We start from the raw sequence: 17,786 nt of genomic DNA, 5'->3' as shown, positions 1-17,786 counted from the left end.
ACTTGAGTCTTCCAGACTCTAAGCCCAGCACTCTATCCACTGTGCTCCCCCTAAAAAAAAGTCAGCTTTCTATTTTTCTTTTAATCAAGTATCACCTAAAATCATAAGACTTGTTTTGTTTGACCCCAGAGAATGGAACAGTGAGTAAAGGGTAGAAGTCAAAATGGAGCAACTTTAAACCTTTTGTAAGACATCTTCCTAACAATTAAAGCTATGGGAAAAGCAAATGGCTGCCTCATGAGATAGTGGGTACTCTCTCTTTCTCTCACTGAAGGTCCTCAGAGAAAAATCAGATGATCACTTACTGGATTTCTTGTAGCAAGGATTCTTTTTCAGGTATAAGTTGAATTAGATGGCTGCTAGGGTCCCTTAAAACTGTGGAATTCCATGATTTACAGAGTTTTTAATGATGAACCACAAAAGTCTCTCTTTTAAACGTATAATCCTACAACTTTCTGATTGCACCCCAGACTACACACTTACCCCTTTACACAGTTGTTATGTTAATACATTTACGTGTCTGATTAACCTATTTATTAGTCCAAAACATTGACTAAATCTGTCTATTCAATATATCAAACAGCTGCTTTTTGGGGGTGCAGGAGAACCTTCAGGTGACACAAAAGTGTCCGTGTATTTATTTGACTGTTTGCTACTAGTGTGACCTACCCCAGTTAAAGGAATCTCCTCACAAGTCTCCTAAGTCATCTGTCTTAGATTGTAAACCCCTTGAAGGAAGGAATCATGTCTGTTTGGATCAAAGGGCATAGTGGACTTCCAGGCCATTATGCATATTGGTCTTTAATAAATATTTTGTTATTATTCATAATAAAAACTAGAATTAGAATAAGAAACATGCTGTCCTTCCTAATTCCTGTCCACACGCTTTACCCCTTATGGTTTTTTCTCTAATGTACAATATTTTATTTTCCCCAATTACATGTTAGAGTAATTTTTTTTTTAACATTTGTGGGTTTTTTTAAGTTTTGAGTTTTACCCCTTATTCTTATATGGCTTCTACAAGCTCTACTAAGTTTCTTTTTTTAATAGAAAGACTTGAATTCTGTTTTTAAGGTTTTTGTATGATTGTTTATTAGCTTTTAAACTTGCCCAGGGGCTTATTTCTCAGAGATTAAGGGGAAGATTGCTATTTGACACAGTGAAAAATTATTTAAGCCTGAGGCTGACTTCAAAATGTTGGTTGCCATAACTCTCGGCAGTTTTTGCTAGAGAGGCGGCTCTCTCTTGTGGGTTTCTTTTCCTTTTGAACACTGCTGTGTGAGCTGCTTTCTATTACTGAGGGATTGATTATTCAGTCTGTAGTTAAATCAGGCAGTGGAGCAGAAAAGAGTAGTTCATGAAGTCAGAGAACAGGTTCAAATGCTGACTGCACTCCATACTGACTGTATGACCATGAATAAATCATATCCAAAGAAAGTGAGCTGTTAAGTAAGAGAATATTAGAATTGAAAGAAACCTTAAAAGGCTTCTAATCTAGAGGTGTCAAAGTCACTACCCTCTGGCCTTAAACTGCCAAGAAAAGTACTGAGTGCCGCCTGAACCAGATTAAAATGTAATGGGGTAATGTTTTTTAATAAATAATAATAAATAAAAATACAATATAACATGAAAGTAATTTATGATTTAATATGTGCCCTCAGGGATCCTTTCTATTTGAGTTCGACACCATTAATCTCATCCACCTTGTGCCTGATAAGGAATGCTTCCTATAGCATCCCTAACAGAGTCTTCTTGCTTCCATCTTAAAATATCTAGTGAGATGGGGGATTTACCATCTCCAAAGGCAATCCATTGCGTGTTTGAATAGTTCTATTGTTAGGAAATGTTCCCTTAAAGAGCTGAAATCTGTCTCACTGTAACTTCTGTCTCTGGTCCATACTTCTTCTGATCTCTCTATCTACTCTAAAGAAAATAAATTCAAATCCTGCTGTATAAATAGTTTTTCCACCATTACCATGTTTTCTGTTCTATTCAGGCCAAATACTGCATCTTCTAAGAGTATGATTTCAAGTCCATGTTCTTAACTTATTTTGGACAGATTTCAGCATAATAATATATTTTGTTTTTAGAAGTTCTCTGCGAAACAGGGAAGCCATGATTTTTTGTATGACCCTATCAATATTATGGACATTTTTCAAATATAAAGGTTATTGGGGGGGGGGGGTTAAGACTGAAAGGGTTTTTATAGGATTTTTGCTCAAGGATAAAACAGATTGGTGTTAGGAACCCACAGTGGCAGTAACTACTAGCTTTAGTACCAGAAGAATCTGGTATATTGGACCTGATCCCATTCTGTAAATTTATAAAAGCTTCAGTTAAATGGCTTTCTATAAATTAAAGATGTGAGGATGGGGTATGTATGCCCCTGGACTACTTCCAATGATTCTGTCACTCATCAGAATCAGAGCAAAGGGGACTCAGGTATTTCTCAGAATAATGGGGATGTGACCAACAATCTGGTATTATCCATCACAACAAAAGGTTAGTGAAGTCAAGGGGTAATTGATTGACAAGTTCTTTCCAAGAATGGTAGTGTTGTTTTGATTTTTGTTATAAAAATGGGATGGGGAGAGGAGCATGTCTTATTTGGACAGCAAGTCTTAACAAGCAAATTTCCTTTTGTCATCCTTACTGTGAACACTTGGTTTACCACACAATCATTCATTTGGAGTATTTGCCACCAAATAAAGAAGCTGAAACAGATGAGAGAGATTGCCTCTTCTTCATTTTTAAAGTCTACAAATCTAGCCAGCCATGTTCCAATTACTGTAGTGAATGATCCATACCCATTCAGGTTAAAGTACAAGGACAAAGAAATCACATGTAGAAAATTAAAGAAGACTACAGATTTTGGTGGATCTCACATAAATGCTGGTGTCAAAGAAGCTCTCTGATCAGATCACATATTCTCAAAGTAATCTCACTAGAGAACTCCAATATTTGGAGGGACTGCCCACTGGATGTTGCTTGTCTGCCTTAACATGAGAGCAAAAGGAAAACATAATCTATATCTTTCTGGGCAATGGAAGTTTGTTTCTGGGAGGCCCTGAACACAAACAGCCTAGGAATGTTAAGTATACACAATATTGTCCATCTTGAAAATACCAAAAAAGCATTCATTATTTGAGATTTTGATTTCCTTGATATGAGTCAAGAAAAGGTTCTTGATATACCCACTTAGCAACTAAGCATTTTAATAAATCATATGATATATTTCTTCATTGTTTTCACTCAATATATTCGGCTCATATGATAACATTAGATTCTAGGAGCAACAGAGAGCTAATGAGAGCTCCTCATCTTTGGTGATTTTTCAAGTAACATTCAACTGTTCTGGAATATCTGGAGTCCTGCACAAGATACATCCCTGGCTGAAGCCTTTAACCAACCATCCAAGCATAAGGTAGGTTCTAAGCTTCCTAAGGCACTCTAAAGTCTGGATTCTTATAAGTGTGGCTGAAGCTCATTTCCACAAAACAAATACCCTTAAACTGGTTCGAAACCTTTTGGCTATTTTGTTCCTCTAGCTCTTATAAGGTGGGGGTTAATAAATGAGGCAGGGATACGGATAGGAGATCTGGAAGTGACTAATATAAAGACAAAAGCCATCAATAAAACTACATTTTTGAAATTTTACACCTTAGAACACCCAAATCCTTTCCACGTACTTTTCCTATCATTGTGCCTTTGCATACCCTATTTTTATAAACAATCTTCTCACTATCTGATATATAACATATCTCACCAATTCAGTTAGTTAGACTCATTCTCCAAACCATTAGCATAATCCTTGGCCTACTTCTCCTCTAGGTGCTCTTATAACCTTTACCAATTAATAAATTTGATTCCACTTAGAATTAATGTCACATCTTTTGGCATCAGAAACCCAGTTTTACCTTGTCTGCCATTATCATAGAGGAGCCTCCATGGATACCCAGGATGGGAGTGAGAGTCTGTGCTGAAATGAAATCAAGGATCTGAGCGATGGCTTCCTGGTCTGTGTCATCAGCAAATACCACACCCTGGATCTTGCGGTCCGACATGAGATCACAGATACGAGTGATAATGCTCTTGGGGTCAGTCTCATTCATGGCTACCAGCTCCACGCGAGGTACCACAGAGAGGTGGTGGAAATCATCTTTCTCGTGGGCATCCTTGATAGCCACCTCGTCTGAAGTGCCCACTAGGATGACGGCAATACCAATGCTGGGGTGATTCTTCTGAGCACGGGCCCTGATGCCTGACACTGCTAAGACAGCCAGCACTAACCAGAACTTTGGAGAGTAGCACTCTGTCCTGGGCCTCATCTTCAACTCTTAGACTCCCTGAAAAGATAAAGACAAACAAACAGAAAAAAAAGAAGAAGAAAAGAAGACATTAAAAGAGTGTCCTTGCTGCATCACACTAATTGTGATTGCCAGTCAAGTACTTTATCTCATTTCACTAACCATCTACTCAAATGTACTCTCTTAGTCATATTTCTAGCCTTGTCTTAATTAAGGGGGGGGGGGGAAAGAACATTCAAAGTATTCAGGATTATTAAAAGAATCCACATAAGAATTACAGCCAAAGTATATCAATAATTAGCAAAAAGAGGCATTTGAGCAAAAGTAATACAGATATACTCTTCATAAAATTGCTCAGACCAACATCATTTTGCAGTAACATCATTAACACATAAGACATAATAATCAAACTCTATCATAAAGTTTTGCATCCAAAATGTGACATCATTTGGATGAGAGCCCAGTTACAACAGTCATTCCACTGTCTATAGAACTGTCCTCTCTAACATCACTTTGTTGATAGAGTGTTTTCAAGGAGCCAATTAATGGTGTTAGGTGAGGTGTATCCATAGTTACAAAATGGTATCAGCAGGTGTCACATCCCCAAGGGTTCTTAACATTTCTGCCTGACCTCTAACACTATTCTTCAGCTCATCTCTGACTAGCCATTGGATGAGGTGAGGGAACAGAGAACAACAAAACAAATAGGCTGTGCACTCCTTCACTGACCTTCTTTCCCACCTAGGAATATGGGAGGAAAAATGGTCACAAAAAGTCACAGATAAAGACAGCCTCCCCTTGCCCAGACTTTTTCTAGTTCCTAGTGGCTCTACCACGATGCTTATTTTATCAGACATGTTGCACTGAATTTATTTTAAAAATACACCATTGATTATACTGGCTTTTAGTTTTAGTATCTACTTATTTAAAATATCTCCCCATTGAAGCCCTTCACCAAGAGCTCCTTTTTCTCTCCTCCTTTTCATTTCATATCACCCAGATGTTCTCTGGGACTATCTCCTCCTTCAATCCCATCTCACACGAAAAGGTGAATATTCTCCTTTCCAAGGTTAACTCTTCGACATGAATAGATGGTCCCTTTCTATACCATATTCTCCAACAGATACACCCTATATGATCCCCACTGTCATTTATCTTTCTTCATGTCTAGTGATTGCTTCCTACTGACTACATACAGTTATCCCTTCCATATTGCGACTTCTTTCGTCATAGTTTTGACATATTTTGGGTCGGCATAAGAAATTAAATGGGAATTTGGGGAGAGTTTTGTGGAAGCTAAAGATAACATGCAAAGGCCAGCAGATGATATAAAAAAGTTTAGAAAGTCATAAATGCATGAAATATATGTATAGTATTGTATTATATCAATATGTGTATATCTTTTAAAACCATAATAATTTAGATTTCTCTGGTATGAAGGAAGGGCCAGAAAATTTTACACAGATTTTCCAGATTGCAGGAGCACCACACCTGTACCCCCTGAAATGTGGAAGAGATAGCTGGGCATGCCTATGGCTCCCCTTTCTCAAAAAGCTCACACTTGATCCACTCATCCCTACTTGCTTTCTTTCAATTTATCCTCCCTTTTTGGGTCAAATACCTCAAGTAGGTTGTTGTTTAGTCATTTCAGTCACATCTGACTATGATCCCATTTGGGATTTTCTTGGCAAAGACACTGGATCAGTTTGCTGTTTCCTTCTCCAGTTCATTTTACAGATAAGGAAACTGAAACAAACAAGATGAAGTGACTTCTCCAGGCTCACACAACTGGTCAGTGTCTGAGACAAGATTTGAATTCTGGAAGATAAGTCTCCCTGATTCCAAGCCCAGAGCTCTATCCACTATGCCAGTAGGTTATCATTAGTCAAAGCCTCCACTATCTTCTTAATTCTCTACAGTCTGACTTCTGATTTCATCACTAAACCAAAACTGCCCTCTGCAAAGTTACCAGCAATTTCCTATTTGCCAAATTTCATAACTTTTTTTCAATCCTATCTTTCTTAACCTCTTTGCATTCTTTGACACTATGAATCACCCATCCTCCACTCTCCTGGTTTCCTCGCCACTAGATACTACTCTATTCTGGTTGTACTTCTACTTATCTGGCCACTCTTCCTCAGTCTCTGCTGGATTTTTACCCAGCTTATGTTCACTAAAGGAAGTGTCCCCCATTGTTCTGTGCTGGACCCTCTTCTATTTTACTTGGTGATCTCAGTTCTCATGGATTCCATTATTATTTCCATAATGATGACTTTTATATCTACCTATCTAACCTTAACATCTTTCCTAATCTCCAGATTTATATCTCCAACTATCTAATGAACATTTATAACTGAATGTCCTGTGAAAATCTTAAACTTTACATTTCCAAAACAGAACCCATCATCTTCCCCACACACACAAAGTCTCCCTGCTTTTCAATTTCCCTATTGCTATTAAGAGAACTACCATACTCTCAGGCTCTCATCTTACATGTCATTATCAACTACTCATTCTCTTACACCTCACATCTAATCTGTTGCCAAGGCCTGTCAATTACCTTCATAATATCTCCCATTTATACCCCTTTTTCTCCTCTGACATAACTACCACCCTGTTGCAGGCTCTCATCACCTCATGCCTGGACTATTTCAATAGCGTGGGGGCTAGTCTCCCTGCCTCAAGGCTATCCCTACTCTATCCCATCCTCCATTCAGCCGTCAAATTAAACTTCCTTAAGCACAGATCTGACCACGTTATCTCTCTCCACCACCACCACTACCACTACTCCCCATTTTATAAACTCTAGCAGCTCTCTGTCGCCACCAGAAGCAAAGATAAAATCCTCTGTTTGGCATTTAGAAGCCTTCTTCCACCTAATTCCTCCCAATGAGCTATGGATAAATGACTTCCTCCTTGTTTATTACACAAGATACTACAATCTTCCAACTCCAGTCATTTTCACTGGCTATTCACATGCCTGGAATTCTCTCCCTTCTCATTTCCACCTCCTGGCTTCCGTGGCTTCCTTCAAATCCAGTTAAAATCCTACCTTCTGTGAGAAACCTTTGCTCATTCCCCCTTAATGCTAGCCCATTATACCTGGTGATTATCTTCTATTTATCCTTTATATAGCTTATATGTACATAATTCTTTCCATGCTGTCTCCCCTATTAGTTTGTGATCTTGAAAGTAAGTACTGTCCTTTGTTTTTCTTCCCATCTCCAGTGCTTAGTACAGTACCTTCAATATAGTAGGTGCTTAATAAATGCTTGTTGATGTCTATGTTTCTGCTTTATAGGTTTTATTTGTTAAGCATAAATGAATATTATATTTTATCAGTCATTTTCTCCAAATACTAATATAGTCCTGTTATCTGGGGTTGCTTTTTTGTTGTTATTTTTCCCGTGATTAATGGAGGTTTTCTCAGAGTTGAAGCATTCTTCCATACCTGGCATAAATCTATCTTGGTCATAGTGAATAATTTTTGATACCTAGCTATAGTTTTTTTGCCATAATTTCTGAGTCGATATTTACCAATGACATTTGTTTTTAGTTCTATTTCTTTGCTTCCTCTTTCCCTGGTTTAAGTAATCAATTTTTTTTTTTGCTTTAAGAAGGCAGTTTAGAAGAATTTTTTCTTTCTCAATTTTTGAGAATAGTTTGTGCAGTCAAACAATCAACAGGTATTTATTAAGCACTTATAATGTGCCAGACACGCTGCTAGGGGCTAGGGAGAGAACAAACCATGAAAAAATCACTACTTGAAAGCAGTTTATGTGCTAATAAGTGAGACAAGCGTATATAAAAATATAGACAGCATTAAAATAAAGTTAATAAGCACTATTATATACAAAGTAGTTAAATACTTAGTGATTTGGGAGGAATAGTTCTAGGAGTGAGAAAATGAAGAAGGACATCTTAGAGAAAATAGGGCCTGAGATTTATCTTAAAGAAAGAGAGGGAATCATTGAGGCAGAAATGTGTGTGTGTTCATCCTTCATTGCCAAAGAAGACCCTGCCATCAGAGAAAGAAGGACATGACTTGTACTTGACTTAGTTTTGAGTGAGGGAGGGCTGAGCAAATGGGGTTAAGTGACTTGCCCAGGGTCACCCAGCTAGTAAGTGTCTGAGGCCAGATTTGAACTCAGGTTGATGAGTTTTTCTGGCTCCAGGCCCAGCACTCTATCCACTGTGTCACCTAGCTACTCAAAATAAGACATGACTTGCACTTGACTTTGATTTTTTTGTTTTTTTTTTTTTTTGAGTGAGGGAGGGCTGTGCAGGTCACCAGCCTCACTTCTCCTCCAGAGCCATATGAATCCTGTGACCAGATATTCATCAAAATGACTAGAGATGACCCAGGATGAGGCAATTGGGATTAAGTGACTTGCCCAAGGTCACACAGCTAGGGAGCGTCAAGTGTCTGAAGTGAGATTTGCGCTCAGGTCCTCCTGACTCCAGCACTGGTGCTCTATCCACAGTACCACCTAGTTCCCCTTGAGGCAGAAGGAAGGAAGGAAGGAAGGAAGGAAGGAAGGAAGGAAGGAAGGAAGGAAGGAAGGAAGGAAGGAAGGAAGGAAGGAAGGAAGGAAGAAATTCCATGCATGGGGAGAAGAGGTAGTGCAAAGGCAAGAAGACCAGTTTGGGAGGATCACAGAGTAAGGGATGGGGAGAAATGTCCAATGAGTTTAGAAAGCTAAGTCAGGCATTAAGAGCTAAATAGAGAAGTTTATATTTTATCCTGGAAGCAATAGAAAGGCAATAGGAAGCCACTACAGTGGATTAAGGGAGTAATATGATAAAATCTGAACTTCAGCCTCAACATATAAGATGGACTAGAATGCTGGATTTCTCCCCTTCAAGGCTTGCAAGTAGCCTTGGGTATATGAACCTGGATTCTCTGCATGTCTCGGGGTTTTCTCTTTCATTTTGAATGAATGGATTACAGGCTAGAACTTTGTGAGTTTCCAAAGGTCAGGATCATGAGCCAAATCAAGTTTTGCAGAAAGCTAGTGTCAATGTCCTGAAGAATTGGAGAAACCTTCAAGACCCAGTCCAACAGTAGCTGAAATGAAGTTTTGACAGAAATTAGATGTAGACCAACTACTTATATCCCATAATAATCTCAATATGGCTATGTAACCTAACTGATAAATGTCAAAGCATTAAAAAAATTGAAGATAAATCAATTAGTGTCTGATATCTAAGATAGAGACATAGAAAATCAAGACCCATTCCCCACTGGATAAACTGGTCAAAAGTTATAAACAAATAGTTCCCTAAAGAATTACAAAATGAAAGTGCAACATAAAAGAAATGTAAACCAAAATAATCATGAGGCTTCACCTTATAGCCAGCAAATTAAGAAAGAAGACGAAAAGATGGAAAAAGTTAATGTTAGAAAGATTGTAGCAAAACCAAGTGCACTAATACATTTTCAATAGAGTTGTCAAATGGTTCGACCATTTTTAAGGTAATTTGGAATTATGCAAATAAAGTGACTAAAATGCCCACACCTTTTGGCCCAGGGAACCTACTGCTACACTTATTGGTGAAGGAGGTCAACAACCAAAAAAAAAAAACAAATCATGGCACAAAAACATAATGGACTATTATTATTGTGCTAAAAAGAAATAGGGAACACAGTAAATAGAAAGAAACATGCAACAATATAGGAATACAAAGAAATATGAGATTATATATACTGATACAAAGTAAAACAAGCAAAACTAGGCAAACTACAACCACAATGACTAAAATAAAGTAAATAAAAAGAATAAAATGACCAAAACACAGTTATGAAAGTATACTGACCAAAACTGGCCCTAAAGCAGAGATATGCTATGGGTATGGAATATTGCATTTTTAAAATGACAGATTGCAACATTATATTCATATATATTTGTTAGTAAAGTTGTTTTGGGTTGGTTTTTTTTTAATTGTATTCATTGAATAGGATAATTTCATGATTGGTGTCCAGAACCCAGAGGAGTCTCACTTTTACAGTGAAAGGACAAGCAGTCCAGGTTGAAGAGTTAGTTAACATTTACTGCTCATCCAGAACGTGCTGGGTATTAGAGCACCTAAAAACAGTTGTGAGTTTGGCAAAAATCCTGACCAACAAGGGATGATGAATGAGTCAGTACTGGAATGGTACTCCTCCCTGAAAACAGCAAATGTCATTAATTATGTGGGAGTCAAGAGATGGAGAGTGAGAAGACAAATATCTGGATATATACTGAAGCTGAAGAGTCACAAAAATTTAATCAAGTTCTGGATCAAAAACATTCTGGAATATAACCAGTGCAGCTAGCTTTCAGCCATTCCAAATGGCAAAGCTGCATAGACTATCTTGCCTTTCTCTTGAGAATAAGAAAAGTAGCTCAGCTCAGAATAAGAAAAGACCTACCCTACCTTATAAAAAGAAAAATTATATGACTATTCAGTTTGGGGGTTTTTGTTTGTTTGGGGATTTGGTTTTGTATTTTGGCCTCATCCTCTAGATCAGTGCCTGGCAAATAATGGGTTCTTAGGAAATCTTTACCGACTGACTGACTAGATGAAATCAGCAAACTACAAGACCTTAGTAAAATCTATCCCAAAGATTGGCACCATTTCCTGGTCAAAAGAAGAATCACAGTTTAAATTTCTTCTCTCAAAGGTTAAACACATCTAAAGAAAAGCATTAAACAGACAATTATGGTCAATAATTTTACAGAAGAAGACATAAACTTCGAGCTTCTAATGACTATGAACAAAATATTACTATCAGTTATAACCTTTATATTGGATTTCCCTTCAGAAATCAAGGTTCTCACAGAGAGCCAAAACACAGTGTGGCACAACTAATAGCTAACTTCATTTCAGGGGTATTTTTGTTCTGTGATTAGAGTTAGGGAGTGGACCTGTGATTTTATTTGTAAAAGAAAGTTCCAGATAAGGAAACCCTCTCTCTACTAATACAGGTTTGAACCTTCTCTGTACCTAATAATTTTAAGTTTCTTAGAGCTCTGAAAAACTGTGACTTAGCCAGAATATGTAGAAGGCAGCACTTGAACCTAGGTTTTGCTAACTTTGAGTTTAGCTCCCTAATCACTACATCCCCCTGCGTCTTAATAGTCTTATAATTACAACTCATTAGACTTCATCCTTTCGTGTGACCATTTTTATTAACTTTAATACAAACAGCATTCTCCCACTTTGATGCGTGGTATTTATTCTCTTTAAGCCATTGCTTGTGCTTCTTTTCTTTTTTATAACGTATTGTACTTTCGGGGTACAATGGTTAGTTGTGACATTCAAAGAACAGAAGGTGGCTTAGCAAAGTATTACTTTTATATATAGAGTACAGGAAAGCACTGTAAAAAGCAGTACAATATTGGCGATACTAGCAGCACAAGAATTGCAAACAAAGATACTGTTATTCAGCAACTGCAAACTCAATTTGCAGTATCAGAAGAGATTTGTTTAGCTGAAAGAGGCTTTCTTATTTTCCTATATAGGCCACAATATGGTTTGGGGTAAAAGGGAATCAAACTAGAAGGGAGAAAATCATGTTTCTAATCTCAGGTCCGTCATTAATTGACAATAGGGTTTTGGCAAGCCACTAGTCCTTTTTTTTTTATTTCTCTCAGTTGAAAAAGAGGAATGATAACTGTCCTACTTCGTGCATATAACCTTTGTGAATATAAAATGAGATTACATGTAAATCAATCAGTAAGAACTTAAGTGCCTACTGTGTGCTAGGTACTTAGGTATACAAGCACAAATATCAAATGGTCACTATTGGGAGAGACAGCATATACAGATAAAAGTATGTATGAAATGCATACAATGTATATAAGAGAAATACAAGCCAGGAGGCACTGCTTGTTACAAGTATCAGAAAAGGCTTCATGCAGGAGTTGAAACTGAAGCTGAGCTGCCATAAAGAAAATGTACATTCTAGGCATATGGGACATGCTGTGCAAAGGCATGGAAATGGGAAACTACACATCAGGTTGAAAGAACAAGATCAGTTTGCATGGACTTCAAAGCGTATACAGGTTACCTTTATAAACAAACTTTGAAATGTATATGGTGCATCTAGATAGTACAGTGGATAGAGCCCTGAAGTCAGGAGGAACTCAGTTCAAATAGGGTCTCAGAGACTTACTAGGTGTGTGACCCTGGGCAAGTCACTTAGCCCTGAAAGAGAGAGAGACAGAGAGAGAGAGAGAGAGAGAGACAGAGAGAGAGAGAGAGAGAGAGAGAGAGACAGAGAGAGAGAGAGAGAGAGAGAGAGAGAGAGAGAGAGAGAGAGAGAGAGGAAGAAAAGTATGTGGTGTTTTGATCCAGAAATATCACTTTTAAATCTGTATTCTAAAGAAATAAAAGGGAAAAGGACCTATTTGTATAAAAATATTTATAGCAGCTACATTTGTGGTGACAAAGAACTGGAAATCAAGGGAATTGGCCATCAATTGAGGAATGACTGAACAAGTTGTGATATGTGATTGCAATGGAGTACTAATGTACTATAAGAAGTGATGAGCAGGATGTTTTCAGAAAAACCTGGAAAGACTTACATGAACTGACGCAAAGTAAAGTTATCAAAACCAAGAGAACAATTGTACACACTAACAGCAATATTACAAGGATGATCAAATGTGAAAACTTAGCTACTCTGATCAAGACAATTCCAAAAGTCCCATGATGAACGTTATCCACCTTGAGAGAGAATTGATGAATTTTGAATACACATTGAAAGATACTTTTTTAAACTTCCTTTGCTTTTATTGTTTGATTTTGTGTCTTCTTTTGCAAAATGTCTAACATGAAAATATTTTTTGCATGAATTCAATGTATAGTTTATATTCAATTTCTTGCCTTCTCAAGGAGAGGGGTAGGAGCATAAAGGAGAGAATTTTGATTTTAAAAATTTTTGAAATGATTGTTTAAAAATTGCATGTAATTGGAAAATATTTAATGAAATTAATAAAAATAACCTAAAAAAGAAAAGTGTGAGGTGTTGTAAATATTAAAGTATGTTATATATATTAAGTAACTTATCTATTTATAGGCACTCAAGATATACATACGGAGAGAAGGAGTAAAGTAGGGGGTACATTCAAAAAATAGAGGGTAAGAAAGACAAACTTTAAGGATGGAATTACAAGGTTATTAAGGTTCCTCTGGAAGTTTACCAGATCCGTTTCTGGACAGCAGAACAGCATCAGTTCTCCAGACTTCCTACTTAAGACCATACTATTAGACATCTGAAGGTAAAATGAACTGGAAGGACCATCTATTTCAGCCCTTTCATTTTACAGATGAGGAAACTGAGACCCAGAGAGGTTGTATAGGATCACACAGGTAACAAGTGACAGGTCCTCTGATTCTAAATCTGTTGCTCTTTACACAGTAATATAACATTTCTTCACTGTATTATGCTGCATCTACTTAAAATATTAATGTTAATAACAGCTAGCCTATTATTATTATATATGCTTTAAACTATGCAAAGTGCTTTATCTATATTCTCACACTTTTTCCTCTCAATTGGTTCACTTGCTATGACTATCTCTATCTTATAGAGGAGGAACATGAGGCTAAAAGGAGTGAAATGAGTTGCCCAGGGTCATATAGGTAGTAAGTGAATGTGACAAGATTTGAACTCAGATCTTCCTGACACTATTCACTCTGAGACCTAACCGCCACTAAATGTGGGGAGTATCTTCAAAGACGTAGCACCCTCTAACTGATCTAGAAAGAGTCAGAGGATATAGGCTTGAATACCAACTATGCTCCTTACTCCTTTGAGTGACCTCCAACATGTACCTTTCTCTCTTGAGGACTCAGTTCCCTTACATATAAAACGTGGCAGCTGGAAGATCAGATGGTCCCCTCCAGCTCAAAATTCTTTGGCCTTGGGCAAATCATTTCACCACTCAAAGCTTTAAGTTCCTCCTCTAAAAAGTGAGGTTAATAATACCTGCCCTCCTTAACTCATACTGTTCTGTTCTTTTCTTTTTCCCTTCTTTCCTTTTCTTTCTTCCTTTTTTCTTCTATTATTTTTTTATTGCTTGCTTGCTTTTTCTTTTTCTTTCTTTTAGCTGGGTCTACTTACCTTGCTTATTCTGAAAGAACAGAGACCAGCAAGGGCCTGATCCCAAGGCTGAATGGGATAAAAGCTTTAGTTTGCTCCATTTTTCTGAAATGGGACAGTGTGTCTCTACTTAAGCAGCCTGGTGGCCCTCGCTGCCATGAGTCCCCTGCCCCACTGGGCTTGGTGCAAACACCAGATTGGTGTTAGCCTTATTGTAGCTCAGAACTCCTGAACTTAAGACATCCACCTAGCCTCAGCCACTCTAACAGCAAGGACTGTAGACATGCTCTAGGTGACTCACTTTGTTCTGAAGATAATTCAAATTAATTAAATGGTATAAAGTGTGTAAATAAATGATATTAAATACTTTAATTTATATTTAATGAATAATAAGTTGAATTAATTAATAAAACTTTGTCTTTGCCCTCAAGGAGCATACAATCTGAGAGATGACAATGATAATAACTTTAAAACACTTTAAAATTTACAAATAATTGTCTTCACAGCAACCCTTTAAGGTAAACCACACAAATGCTGTCATACACATTTCTATAGATTAAAAAATTAAGGTTCAAAGAAACCAACCAAATGGAAAGTAGAGTTAAAACATCTGGAAGAGGTACAAATGAGATAACATATGCAATCTATTGTCAGTATAAATGAGAACGACTGAATCCACTGGAAGAGGAAGAGGGTCTAAGAATTCGACAGCAAACAGGACCAGACAGACTTTTGGTGTTCACTTCTTTGATTCTCTGCCTCTCCTCTTACTCATACTAACACCTCTCAAATCTTCTGCCAAGGCAGGTGATGATGATATGAGTCAGGGGACATGTTAAACCCAAAAGGAGAACTAGGCTAATTGCAACAAGAAATGTGGAATGCAATACAATGACTAACTAGATGTTGTAAGTGCTACCCAGACTAATAATGGCTGGAGCTTAGGATGACCTTCAGAAGCAAACCTGAGATAGAAAGTTAGGGTTACATTTCATATCCAGATTTAAAGTCAAGTCTATGATGATCAGCAGCCAGCAGTGATCATCCTCCATCAGTATATATCTATAAACAAAGAAGCTTACAAAGTAATCATTGTCCCACTGACGGTTTCTATTTGTCCACACCCCCTAGATTCTGCATATCAGAGAGAGCTACATATGGCTCCTTTTCCCAAGATTTTGTTCTGACTTCTTCCTGACATAAAAGGCCCAGGCTGCATCCAATACATAGTTTAAGGATACTTTTACTAATTGTAAACTCTATGGGGTTCACATCTAATCTTTCATTAAAAAAATACTTGTTATGAAATGGCACTCTTAGAGGGTTAGAGAACAGATACAAGAGGAAATGAATTCAAGATACAAAAGAAAGATCAACAAACTACTCTTTCAAAGAGCATTTGAACCTAAGAAGAACTTCATAACCGTCTCTAAATAAAATCTACAAATACTTTAATACTTGATGATTTTGGTGGAAAAGTAATGGAAAATTGAAAGTGGACAGAAATATATTGAAAAAGAGTTCTGGAAGAAGGCAAGAGAGAGGCCAGAGATTCACAGAAGATCCATGCCTCTAGATCAGGAGTAGGCCAATCCTGGCCAGCACAATTTTTACATTTTTAAATAAAGTTTTATTGTATTTAAAAATATAAAGATATTCTTAGATCAAGGGCTTTATAGACAGTGGGCCAGATTTGGACCTCAGGCCAGTTCGATGACCTCTACTCTAGATCATAACTTTTTCAAAAAAAAAAAAAGAAGCACTGGATATTGGAAATAAAGGAGCCTCAAATCATACCTAAACTACGAAATAGATTAAATTTTGACAGGGGAAGACTTGTTATTATTGCAGGAGTTCTTCCTGAGTAAAGTCTTTATACAGTTAAATCTTAAACTCTTCAGCCTTAAGATCAGAATTAATAAAGAAAAGAAAGGAAAGAAGAATAAAAGAAAGAAAGAAGGAAGGAAGGAGGGAGAGAGGAAGGGAGGGAGGAAGGAAGGAAGGAAGGAAAGAAGGAAGGAACAAAGGAAGGAAGGAAGGAAAGGAAAGAAAAATATATACAACAAATACTGAAAAATCTTAATCATGGACTACTTACAAAGTAACCAAGAATCAAAGTGGAGAAAAGGCAAACAGAATTAATACTAACAAAAACCATAATGATTTTATCCACAGGTTTAACCGTTAATTAATCAGCACAACAAAGAGACCGAAAGAGGCTTAGTGAGTAAACATCTGACTTATTTGCCAAATGAAGAGAGATGACTGCCAAAGTCAACACTAGGTTAGATTATAAACTCATTAGTCAAATCTTACCAAAAATAATGATGGATTGGCAGTATCATCTTATAAAGCAATAAGCAAAGGAACATAAACCCAGTTTAAAGAAAGCTGGCAATATACCCAAGAACAATAGGAATATGAAAATGGTATGACTATAACCAGAAGAAAAATGGGTAAGATTTGTAAAAAATTATAATAATAAGCTATTCTTCCATCAAGGACTAAAATCATCATCATGCTAAAACCATCACACAAATCCTAACATCAAAGTCACATGTTCTTATAAAAGGAAGTAGAAATGGCGTGAATGAATGAATACAGGGAAAGTAGCTAGACTAAACTGGTCCAAGTTTATATAAGGAACATATATATATATATGTAAGGAATCTGTACAGGAGGTGACAAAATTGTGAGGGTATTAAGGGAACCAACATCTAAGTTATCTGAAGGAGGAGAAAAAATGTTGGACTTTATTAATCTGGAAAAAAGATGACTGAAATAACATCAATAACTATGAAACTACTCACCCATATCTTCACATATTGATGGCAAAAATTTTATTCAAAAGTGAGCTACATATTTACCACTTATTTATTAACTAAAAGATGTAGAGAATATAAGATCCAGTTGTACTTCTTGATTGTTAATTACCAAAAAAAAGTACTTGATTTGGTAGAACCAAAGTCCTTCTTACAGACTCTTTAAAAAAAAAAAAGTATCGTTAATCTTAACATCAAAATCATGCAAGAATCTTTGGATTATATAACAACAGAAACTCTATTTAATGACCCTCTCATAGGAAATATGAGGTACAACACCTAGAGAAGTATGTTCATCAAAGATACTGTGATGGAGGAGATGGAACAGATCAAAGACGGAGTCTCTGAGAATTATAAGACCCCCTCAATGTTCCTATCTCATATGCCACCGTACTGACTACGTTAAACTCCAGAACATTTTAGAGCCCCTTGGAAGAACTCTGTAATCACTCAAAGGAATTTTTGTCCATTCACATAGGAAAGACCAAATGGATGAAAACTGTCTATTTCCCATATCTCAACATATACTTTGATTAATAATCTTCAGAAGTTGTCCATTAATGTATA

General features: G+C 36.9%; 1 protein-coding gene across 1 annotated transcript in view; it reads right to left on the bottom strand.

Moving 5' to 3' along the window:
• Positions 1-17,786, bottom strand: part of GRIN2B (glutamate ionotropic receptor NMDA type subunit 2B) — a 619,338-nt gene that overhangs the window by 440,154 nt on the left and 161,398 nt on the right. The window contains exon 2 of the mRNA XM_072653890.1: positions 3,918-4,346. Within this exon, the coding sequence (XP_072509991.1) occupies positions 3,918-4,328 (411 nt within the window). The 5' untranslated portion in view covers positions 4,329-4,346. The remainder of the gene's footprint in view (positions 1-3,917; positions 4,347-17,786) is intronic.

This window comes from Notamacropus eugenii, chromosome 3 (assembly GCF_028372415.1).
Source record: "Notamacropus eugenii isolate mMacEug1 chromosome 3, mMacEug1.pri_v2, whole genome shotgun sequence".
In the NCBI taxonomy this organism is placed as follows: domain Eukaryota; kingdom Metazoa; phylum Chordata; class Mammalia; order Diprotodontia; family Macropodidae; genus Notamacropus; species Notamacropus eugenii.
The sequence above is the reverse complement of the archived record's forward strand: the minus strand, read 5'-3'. Positions and strand labels throughout refer to the sequence as shown.